Source organism: Asparagus officinalis, chromosome 3 (genome assembly GCF_001876935.1).
Source record: "Asparagus officinalis chromosome 3, Aspof.V1, whole genome shotgun sequence".
In the NCBI taxonomy this organism is placed as follows: Eukaryota; Viridiplantae; Streptophyta; class Magnoliopsida; order Asparagales; family Asparagaceae; genus Asparagus; species Asparagus officinalis.
In genome coordinates this window covers 47,725,011-47,736,851 of record NC_033796.1, presented here as the reverse complement: position 1 = coordinate 47,736,851, position 11,841 = coordinate 47,725,011, and the positions used below count along the sequence as shown (strand labels likewise).

Here is an 11,841-nt window from a genome sequence, read left to right as displayed (position 1 = left end):
CCCCTCCCGACCCCCCCTCCTCCGGAACCTCCCGACCCCCCCTCCTTCGGCGGTGTCCGTTGCGGAAATCAGTTTAAAAGGTATGATTTTTCTACTGAGCTTTAGAAATTTCAATTTTATTATTAATTATTGTTGAATTTGGTTAAAAACCCTAATTATGTTGAAAAATAAACGAGTTCAATTCTGAAAATCCTAACTTAATTAAATACATGTTAATTCATTTGAACAACACTAGTTATCATTATTGAGTTTTAAACACTTATAAACCCTAACTCATTTAAGTTTCATTCGTGCTATAAGTATGTGTGATTATTTAAGTTTGTGATGTGAAAATATGTGAAATAATTTTTTGTAAAAAATAGAGTGATATATAACACATTATAAATTTTTATAATGTGTTATAATCCAATTTAGGTGAATAAAAAAATAACGTTATCCCTAGACTTCCGTCCAATAATTACATCCAATTATTTGGACTTATAATATATGATATACGACTCAGATTTGGGTAGGAGACGAAGTTTTCTTCCAAAAATGAGCGTTTATTTTATATTATAGGAATAAAAAATTGGTACTGAAATTCGTAATTATTGGATCTGTCCTTCTCGGACGGGTTAGGAATATAGTAGTGCATACATCCAACTTTGTATACTTTGTATATTTTCATTCTTGAAAGTTTTGGCAGCACGTATTCGTTGTTCTCCGTGTACAATAAGCGTATGTTGTTCTGCGTTTCGGGCTATTGCTGATACGCATAATAACATCCGCACAGTGTACAGGGAGAACAGCGGGTAGGTGCTGCCGAAATTTTCAAGAAATGAAAATATACAAAGTATATGAAGTTGGATGTAAGCACTACTATATTCTTAATGGATAGAAGCCTTCCTATGACAGCCGATCAATTGGTGTAATTAGTTTCTACGTACGTTTCAAATATATTTTATGTAGAACTAAATTTATATTGTTAAATGATATATGAACGTATGTTAGATTTGTTTTGTATGTATAAGAGTCATGAATGTACTAGTAGTTGTGTGATTTGTCGTAGTTAATAATTATATATAATTTACAGATGAGGGTAATTCCTGACAAATCATGGATAGATATCCCACGGCTTTATAGATTTCGTGACACGCGATACAAGGAGGGATGTGAAGCCTTCATACGTTATGCAGAAATGAATCAGAGAAAATTAGCAAGTGGTGCTATGTATTGTCCTTGTTGCATGTGTAGAAATTTGAAACTGCTGAATAGTAATGATATACGGATCCACCTAATGAAATCAGGTTTTGATGAAAAATATAAATATTGGAACTGGCATGGGGAAGGTATCACTGAAGATGAGGATCCAAATGTGCGTGTCGGTACGTCCGGTGGACAACGAATAGATGACACAGAAACAATGTTGAATGATATTTTTCCTCGACCTAGAGAATTTGAGGGTGATGATAATGTCGAGGATGATATCGGAGATAAAAGTGAAGATGATATCGATGTTGAAGCTGAAGAAGTAGGAGATGATGGAAGTGCCGAAAATATTGATGATATGCATTCCTCCGCAGAAATAGAACGAATATTGAAGCTACTAGAAGATAGTGAAAAGGACTTATATGAGGGATGTACCGAGTACTCCAGATTTTCATTTATGCTAAAACTCCTACACATTAAGACACTTAGCGGTATGTCAGATAATTATTTTGAAATGCTTCTTGATTTGCTTCGAACTGTAATACCTGGAGGAGTGAATAGCATACCCCAAACAACTTATCAAGCTGAGAAGATTGTCGCTGCTCTGGGTCTAGATTATAATAAGATTGATGCATGTCCGAATGATTGTATTTTGTACCACAAGGCCAATAAAGATCTTCAAGAATGTCCGGCATGTGGAGTTTCTAGGTGGAAACAACGTACAAATTCTTCAATAAGGATTACAACGGAGACAGAGATAACACAGAAGAAAATTCCAGCCAAGGTGCTTCGACATTTTCCATTAGCTCCTAGATTGCGAAGATTGTACATGAACAAAGAAACGGCGAAAAATATGAGGTGGCACAAGGAAGATCGAGTAGATGATGGTAAATTGAGACATCCTGCTGATGCGGTAGCTTGGAAGCATGTTGATAAAATTTATCCTCGATTTGCCGAAGATTGCAGAAATGTAAGACTGGGTCTGTCAAGTGACGGATTCAATCCATTTGGGGTAATGAGCTCTGGTTGGTCTACTTGGCCAGTTGTACTAATGCCATATAATTTACCTCCATTGCTTTGTATGAAACAGCCATTTATGATACTTTCATTACTGATACCCGGTAAACATGCACCTGGAAATGATATTGATGTTTACTTAGAGCCTCTAATTGATGAGCTGAAACAACTATGGTCTGAGGGTATTGTAACATATGATGCCCATTTAAAAGAATCGTTTAGATTACGTGCTATTCTATTATGGACGATTAATGATTTTCCAGCCTATGCTAATCTGTCTGGGTATTCCACAAAGGGAAAGTGTGCTTGTCCTGTATGTGGTCCGGAATTTGAAGCTCTTCAATTACCACATAGCCGAAAGAGTTGTTATTGGTTTAATCGAAGGTGGTTGCCCTTGAGTCATAAGTACAGAAAATTATCAGCTAAGTTTGATGGCACAGTTGAGAAAAGAATGAAGCCGCGTCAACTCACAGGTACTGAGATCGTTCAATTACTTGAGGGGTTTCCAAAAGTTGTGTTTGGGAAAAAACGCTATTCTAAATTTAGCCCGCTCAGAGTAAGAGATTATTTAAAGTCAAAAAGGCCACTGAAGCGTAAGCGAAAGGTCCGGAAAATGCAAGTTGAGGAAGAAGACCAAAAATTACCTAGAGGATGGACTAAATTTAGTATCTTCTTTCAGCTACCTTATTGGCAAAATCTTAAAATCCGCCACAACTTAGATGTCATGCATATTGAGAAAAATATATGTGATAACATAGTATCAACTCTCCTACAAGATGCAAACAAGTCGAAGGATGATCTACGGGCGCGCCAAGATCTGACTGCTTTGAATATCCGAAATGATTTGCAAGCTCAAGATGTTGGACTTAAAAAATTAAAGTTGCCTCCGTCTCGTGTTACAATGTCAAATGAGCAGATGCAACGAGTTTGTGAAATTCTCAAATCGGTAAAGTCGCCGGATGGTTACTCTGCTAACATTTCAAATAATGTCCAAGTGCAAGAGCGAAAACTCTTAGGTCTGAAGACCCATGATTATCACGTTCTTCTCCATCAATTGCTTCCTGTTGCAATCCGTAACAATATGGATAAAGAAGCGTCGAAGATTATTATTGAGTATTGTGGGTTTTTCAGAAAATTATGCTCTAAAGTCATAGATGTAGATGAATTTAAAAAACTTGAAGCTGAGGTCCGAGTTACTCTATGCAATATGGAAGTAATATTCCCTCCTTCATTTTTTACAATTATGGTCCATCTTACCCAGCATCTTGCAAGAGAGGCTAGAATCGCCGGACCTGTTACTTATCGTTGGATGTATCCGATTGAGAGGTAAATTATATTTTTTTTGCATTCATTACTTGTATATGCGTTTTTGAAATTACCGTGCTAATAATTAGTTATTTTGATTCTAAGATACTTGGGCTCCATGAAACATAATGTTCGCAATCGAGCTCGTCCAGAAGGCTCGATAGCTGAAGGATACGTGGCAAATGAATGCTTTATTTTTGCATCACGTTACATGCGCCAGAAGAAAACCACGGCTCAAGTACCAGATAAGGAGAGAAAGCGTGAAAAATATCCGAGATCTCTCTTAGAACAAATTCATGCATATGTGCTGGAAAACCTTGATATGTTCGCAGACTATCGAAGGTAACAAATAACACCCGAAATATAGATGAGACTATTCATTTTACATAATGTTCGCAATGCAAACTTATATATTGTTTATGTAGGCGACATTTGGAGAAGCTTAAGAATGAAACAACCGGTAGGAATGCAGCGCATAATATTCAGAAAAGACATAGGAAAGAATTTTCTGATTGGTTAAGATTTGATGTAAGTATTTAACAATTAATTTATGAACATTCATAATATAACATCCCCTAAATATTCTGAAATTTTTTGTCTTAGGTTGATAAATCACTTCTTGATGGTACTACGTTACCAGATGAAATTATTATACATGCACAACGCCCTTATTATGAAGTGAGACGTTATAATGAGCATTTGATCAATGGATATAAATTTCGAACGCTAGAGACTGATGATAGGAGGGTAACTCAGAACAGTGGGGTCATGGGCTTGTTTGCTCAAGAATGTTTTTCAAGTACAAGAGATCAGAACCCAATTCTAGCTGACATACTATATTATGGCCAATTAGAAGATATTGTTGAGGTAATTTACGGGTTTGGTAAACCAAAACAATGTACTTACACGATGTTCAAGGTTCGGTGGTGTCCTGCAAAAAAGCAAAAGGATCATTATGGATTTACACTTGTCAATCTCCATCGAGAAGTATATACGGATGAGAAATTCATTTTTGCAGAACAAGCTGATCAGTGCTTCTTCGTGAGAGATCCGAATGTCATATCTGATTGGGTGGTTTTGTACAAGGAGCCAAGATCTGTTGTTCTACCTAATAACAATGAAAAAAATATTGAAGAAAGTGAATATAATTATAGTGAACCAATTGGTTCATCTGATGATGTTTGGCAAGAATTCTCTTACGCACAGAATGTGGCGTTGGATGTAGGTATGTAATATATATGTTACACTGCATTAAAGTTTTTTAGCTAATCATAATAAGAACAATGCATTTCATAATAACTTATCTCATGAGCATGTATATTTTTTTTCTTAACTATGTTAATAATTGAATTTGCAGATGAGGAGTATTAGGAGACTCTTTGACCAAGCGGGTGATCGATCACGTAGTATCACCCCTGGTAGTGGTGCTGATGATACACCACCATCTCCGGATGCAGGTATAAAAATTAATTAATTCTGTGTTCAAACATTTATTTCTCTCAACTGGGAAATGATTTTTCAGAAATTCTTTCTCTAACATGTTCTTATACATGTCTAGAACATTCCCTCAAAATTTCACAAATTTTGGAGTTGATATACTATTTTTAACTGATTTTATAAAACCGGATGTATCTGCTACAGTTCCGGTCGACCGAGCTACAGTTCCGGTCGACCGATCTACAGTTCCGGTCGACCGCTGGTCTTTCTGTTCTGTTTTGTGTTATTTGCGGTCGACCGCCGCTCTGTCAGGTTGATTCTAACGGCTAGTTTTCTAGCCGTTGCTGATATGGTTTTTTGGTCTTTTTGTTAGCTTTCTCTTACCTTTGGGGTTTGTATAAATACCCCCATTTACCTCAGATCTAATAACAACTAAGAGAATGGTTTAAAAGATTTTAACAAGAGTTTAAGCTTGTTTTAAGCTTGTTTAAGGGTTTGGTTTAAAGCTGTTTTGTTTTACAAGTGGAGAAGATCATCTACAGAGTTTGAACTTCATTTAGAAGTTTTCTAAACTCAAACTCTAGCTTTACATTTATATACTTGTTTGATTATCATTGTTCTTACATGCTAGATTTTAATTGAGTTTAGTTATTTTGATTTTATTTACTCATTGTTACACACACCCACATTGAGCTTTTAGTATTTACATACATAGTATAGTTGGGTGGTAAGAGTTTGTAACTTTGAGTTGTGCTTAATTGTGTTCTCATCTATTGTAGAGAACAAATTTATATTTGTTACATTGTGAGTGTTGTAAGGTTTTCGGTGAGCTAGAAAACCGAGTGTGTTGTGAAGTCCAACACTTAGTGGGTGTAGAGTGTGATTGCAAGAGTGTGAGTTGTAGAGTTTTCGGTTAGCTAGAAAACCGAGTGTGTAGAAGAAGTTCCGGCTTCCGAAAACCCGGTTGATAGTGGATTTCTCCCCGGGAGTGGGGAGCGGAGACGTAGGACGGAAGGTCCGAACACCGTGATCATATTGCTTGTTTGAGTGTGCTTTGGCGTTCATTCATATTTATGTTCATATCTTATATCGCCATTGTGCTTTGCTCATTTCTATATCATCCACTATCTTGTTTAGATTGTTTACCCCTTGTGTCAGTTTATATATATCATTGCATATATATATTCATCATATAGGATATATCTCATTGTTCATATTGCTTATCCTAGCTTACATATCTTGTTGTATTTCATACTTGCTAGGGTAACGTAGTAATTAATTTTAATTGGCATTTAATCGGATTAGGTCTTAGGTTGATAAATCACTTCTTGATGGTACTACGTTACCAGATGAAATTATTATACATGCACAACGCCCTTATTATGAAGTGAGACGTTATAATGAGTATTTGGTCAATGGATATAAATTTCGAACGCTAGAGACTGATGATAGGAGGGTAACTCAGAACAGTGGGGTCATGGGCTTGTTTGCTCAAGAATGTTTTTCAAGTACAAGAGATCAGAACCCAATTCTAGCTGACATACTATATTATGGCCAATTAGAAGATATTGTTGAGGTAATTTACGGGTTTGGTAAACCAAAACAATGTACTTACACGATGTTCAAGGTTCGGTGGTGTCCTGCAAAAAAGCAAAAGGATCATTATGGATTTACACTTGTCAATCTCCATCGAGAAGTATATACGGATGATAAATTCATTTTTGCAGAACAAGCTGATCAGTGCTTCTTCGTGAGAGATCCGAATGTCATATCTGATTGGGTGGTTTTGTACAAGGAGCCAAGATCTGTTGTTCTACCTAATAACAATGAAAAAAATATTGAAGAAAGTGAATATAATTATAGTGAACCAATTGGTTCATCTGATGATGTTTGGCAAGAATTCTCTTACGCACAGAATGTGGCGTTGGATGTAGGTATGTAATATATATGTTACACTGCATTAAAGTTTTTTAGCTAATCATAATAAGAACAATGCATTTCATAATAACTTATCTCATGAGCATGTATATTTTTTTTCTTAACTATGTTAATAATTGAATTTGCAGATGAGGAGTATTAGGAGACTCTTTGACCAAGCGGGTGATCGATCACGTAGTATCACCCCTGGTAGTGGTGCTGATGATACACCACCATCTCCGGATGCAGGTATAAAAATTAATTAATACTTTAATATATTTTATCAATTATTAATTATCTAGCTAATAGTGATCATTTGGCCCTGATGCAGTACCATCTCCGGGTTATTCATCACCTGGCCCCTCTGATGCAGTACCAGAACCATCCCCTGATGCAGGTATTCAATATTATAATGCTCAATTATAATGGTTAATTAAAAACTATATTAATGATTCTCCTTTCTTATGTAGGGGATACTTGGACACCGACATATCCATCTTATACATTCCACACGGACTTGCGGCCAAAGACACAGGACTATCTTAGTTTACCTTTACCTCCAGCCTCTCATAAGTCTATGGCTGACGCAAGGAAGTACCATACACGTGCTGCGAGAAAATTAGAAGAAATGCGTGAAATGATTGAGACACGAAAGAAGGTTGCACTCGCAGCAAAGGAAAGAGAGATAGCGAATGGTAAATTGTATAAATACTTTTAATTTTCACATTTGTATATTATATGATATATTATCATGTTATTATTGTAGGTGCTAAGAAGGATCGTATCGAGAACACATACGAGGCGATATGGACAGCGCTTATGGTAACTACATATTGCTATTACTTTTTATTTATTAATAATTAGTATTTGATATTAAATTATCTTTCCTAAATGTGTATGTAAATCTACAGGACTGCTTCTGCCTTGAGGACTTTGAGGGGGCTTGGAATTATGTGTTCAATGTTAAGGTTGAAGTAGTTCTCAAACAATGGAGGCATGAGATCAAACATGAAACCTATGACAGGTATGAGGAGGACTGGCAGAGGTTTTTAAACCTCGACGCCCGAGTTGACGAGGTTCATTTCACAGCTCTCCTCATGTATTGGGACAGCGATGCCTCCAAGGTTAGTTTCATGAAAATTACTTTATACTTTTAAGATATTAATTTATTGCATATTTGCTAATTTTTTTCTTTTAAAAAAGAATAAATCCACGAAGGGGTCAGAAAATAGAAGAAAGAAGCTGCATGACCACCACTTGGGCTCACACTCCTATGCCAATCTGGAGGATGTTTATTGTCAGGATACGGTAGATTTCCGTCTAAAGTTTTGATGAATTTAATGATTAGTATGATTATGAGTGTGATAATATATAATATGACAGGGAAAATCATTAATGCCAATACACTTGAGGGCGAAAGCGGCGTATGGCATTTTCCGTGATAGATATAGGGGTGATGAGAAGAATCGAGATAAGATCAAGGCAAATCTCGAGTTGGTGGTGAGAGTTATACATATCTTGTGTAGTATTATTAATTCTATTTTGTTGTTAATATTATGAGGAAATGAGAACACAAATAACATTGTCTTTACCATGAATTAATTATATATTTGTGCTTTAGGAGGGATTTGAGGCTGCATCAAAGGAGGCTGCAACTGTGTATATGTCGCAGCAGGAGGAACAATCTGAGCCGGACCCTCACATGCTTTCTGCAGAGGACAACATTACTCTCACACAGCATTTGATGGGTCATAATAGGTATGGATGTAGAAAATTTGAATCAATTTGAATACTACATTCCTATTTATATTTTTTTATCATTATTGAATTCGAGATTAAAATTTAATATTTATTTCTCCCTAAACATAGGAGAGGGAGATATCCTCTGCATGGTGTTGGAGCTTCACCCGGCGTAAGCATGAGGTCATCCACAGCATCCTCCACACCATTTACATCCATGAGAGCAGCCCCGCCTCGGTTCCAGGCTATGCCATTTGTCGCACGTATCTCTGCATATTTGCTTGACAAGATTGACTCGGAGCTACATATCCAGGTGACTAATGAGATGACAAGAGTTGCGCTGACGGCGAACTCGATGGATGATCTCCTGGGGTATGTCATGCAATATTTAAGCGGTACGATTCCTCATGGTGCGTATGGTGGTGTTATACGGATTATAAGCTCGCTTGGCGATAATTCCGGTGCTGGTCAGAGCAGCACTCAGGTACCTTATTTTTTTCTTAAAATAATAAATTCATTTATATTTAATATGTATTAAACACCCCTTAATGATTATTCAATTGACCATTCAGAGTGGAGATATTGGAGGGAGCAGCACACGTTCTCGTAACCGGGATAGAGATACTGCCGACGACGACGACTGATGAGGTTTATGAGGTTTTTTGTACATTTTTAATGCAATGAACAGCTTTATCTGTTATAACAATACATATATGCGTGTTGGATGTTATAACAATACTTATATGCGTGTTGGATTTGTTTATTATGCTGAAATTGATTATATTATGGCTGGATCTGTGCATTATGTTGGATTTGTATATTTTTGGGTTTGAATGGAATTGTCTAAAATCTTGATTATATTTGGATGGTTGGATGTATTCATATATATAGTATTTATTATATGTATTCATGTATTGGTGTAATTGTACAGGGAAATACAAATTGTAATATATATTTTTTTTTGCTGGAAAAAGAGCAATCTAGACGGAATTCCGTCTAGTATGAACCAAACTAGACGAAAATTCCGTCTAGGTTGTAATAATCAACCTAGACGGATTTCCGTCTAGGTTGGTTCAGTATAGACGGAATTCCGTCTAGGGTCAACCTAGACGGAATTCCGTCTAGGTTGACAACCTAGACGGTTTTCCGTCTAGGTTAACAACCTAGACGGAAATATAACTTCCGTCTAGGTTGGTTTCCGTCTAGATTGATCAATCTAGACGGAAATCCGTCTAGTTTGATCCAAACTAGACGGAAACAGAATAAACCAATCTACCTAGACGGATTTCCGTCTAGATGATCCAACCTAGACGGATTGTAGACCAACCTAGACGGAAATTTCCGTCTAGGTTGGTCGTTTTTCTACTAGTGATCAGTGCATGTTTGATCCGAATATTATATCTGGTATGATATTTTATTTGTGATATGGATCATTTTATTCTGAGTTGTTTATTATATTCTTGCTAACTGTGATCGGGGACTTGTGACTTCGCATTATATTGCTTGACGCTTGGCATATTAGATTGAGTAAAAAGGGTCTAGTACTTATTTATCCTTAGTCTGATACGCCACTGGCTTGTTCGCGTTCCGGTTCTCTGGTATTTTGTGAAGCGAAGCGTGACAAGGGGTTCCAGTGGTGGAGATCAAACGAGGAGGGGCTTCGGCTCCGGCGATCGAAGGAGGGAGATAGGGTTTGGAGGCGGTAGCGATGACAAGATGCTGGCAACGCAGAGGCAACAATAGCAACTCGAAGGCGACAGCGAGTCGGAGGCGGCAACAGTAACTCGGAGGACGAGATGTTAGGGCTTGGGTGAAAAAAAGACACGGGAACTCAAAACACTTTTTTGGTGTTTTGAGAAAACTGTTTATTTGTGGGATTTTTGTTGGGTCAGGTAAAAAAAACACCCTAGTTACCAAACACATTTTATTCTTTTTTTTGAAAAAAACAAAAACGACAAAAACACCCAATTGCCAAACGCTCCCAGAAATTAGCCCCTTAAATATTAGTATTCCCTCAAATATTAATTTATAGTTTAATTATAGTAGTCATAGTCATACAGTCAACGTAAGAGGGTATAGCCGAGTTGATAAGCTACCTATGAGTAGTGTGCTAAGGTCTTAGGTTCGATTCTCCTAAGGAGCTACTAACACAGAGAAAATGTGAAAGTCGACTATCCATTTATGGTTAGACTAAACTCAGTCAGGAGTTAGCGATTAAGATGAAGAAATAACTCATATCAGCATATTGAGGTGACGTAGGAGACTAATATCAAAATATATAGATTTTGGTGACTAATTTCAAAATCCTAATGATTTAAGGAACTACTGTTTATAAACCCAAAATTAATATAAAGATTTTGGGGACTAATTTTAAAATCGTAACGATTTAAGTAACTACTTTTTTAAAACCCTAAAAATTTTAAAATACTCTGGTTCCTAGTTGTTCCTAAACAACTAGCTTCATCCCTTCTTTCCTGGACAATTTTAGTCCCCACATACTTTCTAAAATAATGATTGTTATCTGCTAAGCCTATCAAACTAATTTGAGCTTCATATGACCCCATAAACTATCGCTTTTCTCTTTTAGACTCATTTGAAACACACATGAAGTAGTAAACACGAAGTGGCAGCTAGATATGATTTGATAGCTCATAGGGTAAATATTGACGAGGTAATGGTTTGGGGTTGGGACCTATGGAGCAAGCTGAGACAATAAAATAGTTCTGAGGACAAGCAGTGAATAAATTCAATAGTTTAGAGGGTATATAGGAACTAAAAATAGTTTAATGAGTAAGAAGAGACAACGATAGAGTCAGATACTTAAAGCTTTTTTTTGGGGGGTGGGGGGATTATCGAAAAAGTACATATTTTCCGCTTATTTATTAATTAATAAAATGGTTTCAAATCAAATTTAATTATTTGTTTCATTCAGATAAATTCGCAATATAACAGTACAAAACAATAAAGAAAGAAAAGCCAAATAAAATACCCCTTAAGAATCATGCCATGTGAAACTTCTCGAAATCAAATTCCTTTATATTTATATCGATGGTAAAACTTGTTGCAATATCCTTTTCAATGTAAACAAGTAAGTTGTTTACAACAAAGAGCTCTGCTACATGGACCCAAAATATGGGACCATTGGAAGGGACATGTGAGATGTCTCCCTCCTATTGCATAATGAGCAGGCATTGGAGGGGACAACTCACAGGTCCCCTTCCTTGGTACTAACCATTT

At 36.5% G+C, this 11,841-nt stretch overlaps 2 protein-coding genes across 3 annotated transcripts; both read left to right on the top strand.

Annotated features, from left to right (window-relative positions):
• LOC109834036 lies at window positions 1,381-7,609 on the top strand. Of its 2 annotated transcripts, XM_020401921.1 has the most exons (5): window positions 1,381-3,531; window positions 3,616-3,852; window positions 4,868-4,967; window positions 7,196-7,261; window positions 7,335-7,609. In XM_020401921.1, the coding sequence occupies exons 1-3, from the start codon at window positions 1,403-1,405 to the stop codon at window positions 4,869-4,871; spliced, it is 2,370 nt and encodes a 789-aa protein (XP_020257510.1). In that variant the 5' UTR covers window positions 1,381-1,402; the 3' UTR covers window positions 4,872-4,967; window positions 7,196-7,261; window positions 7,335-7,609. The 2 variants fall into 2 exon arrangements, with proteins under 2 accessions (XP_020257510.1, XP_020257509.1); XM_020401920.1 differs by lacking the exons at window positions 4,868-4,967; window positions 7,196-7,261; window positions 7,335-7,609 and adding an exon at window positions 3,936-4,203.
• LOC109832270 lies at window positions 7,781-9,261 on the top strand. The gene is made up of 6 exons (XM_020399695.1): window positions 7,781-7,988; window positions 8,068-8,172; window positions 8,248-8,364; window positions 8,486-8,622; window positions 8,734-9,088; window positions 9,177-9,261. The coding sequence occupies exons 1-6, from the start codon at window positions 7,962-7,964 to the stop codon at window positions 9,246-9,248; spliced, it is 813 nt and encodes a 270-aa protein (XP_020255284.1). The 5' UTR covers window positions 7,781-7,961; the 3' UTR covers window positions 9,249-9,261.

Excerpts from the sequence above, each read along its gene's own strand:
- LOC109834036 (XM_020401920.1), top strand. The coding sequence starts at position 1,403 with ATGTTGAATGATATTTTTCCTCGACCTAGAGAATTTGAGGGTGATGAT. Across the intron at positions 3,532-3,615 it reads TGGATGTATCCGATTGAGAG|ATACTTGGGCTCCATGAAAC; the intron begins GTAAATTATATT and ends TTTGATTCTAAG. Across the intron at positions 3,853-3,935 it reads ATGTTCGCAGACTATCGAAG|GCGACATTTGGAGAAGCTTA; the intron begins GTAACAAATAAC and ends TTGTTTATGTAG.
- LOC109832270 (XM_020399695.1), top strand. The coding sequence starts at position 7,962 with ATGTATTGGGACAGCGATGCCTCCAAG. Across the intron at positions 7,989-8,067 it reads GGGACAGCGATGCCTCCAAG|AATAAATCCACGAAGGGGTC; the intron begins GTTAGTTTCATG and ends CTTTTAAAAAAG. Across the intron at positions 8,365-8,485 it reads AGGCAAATCTCGAGTTGGTG|GAGGGATTTGAGGCTGCATC; the intron begins GTGAGAGTTATA and ends TTTGTGCTTTAG.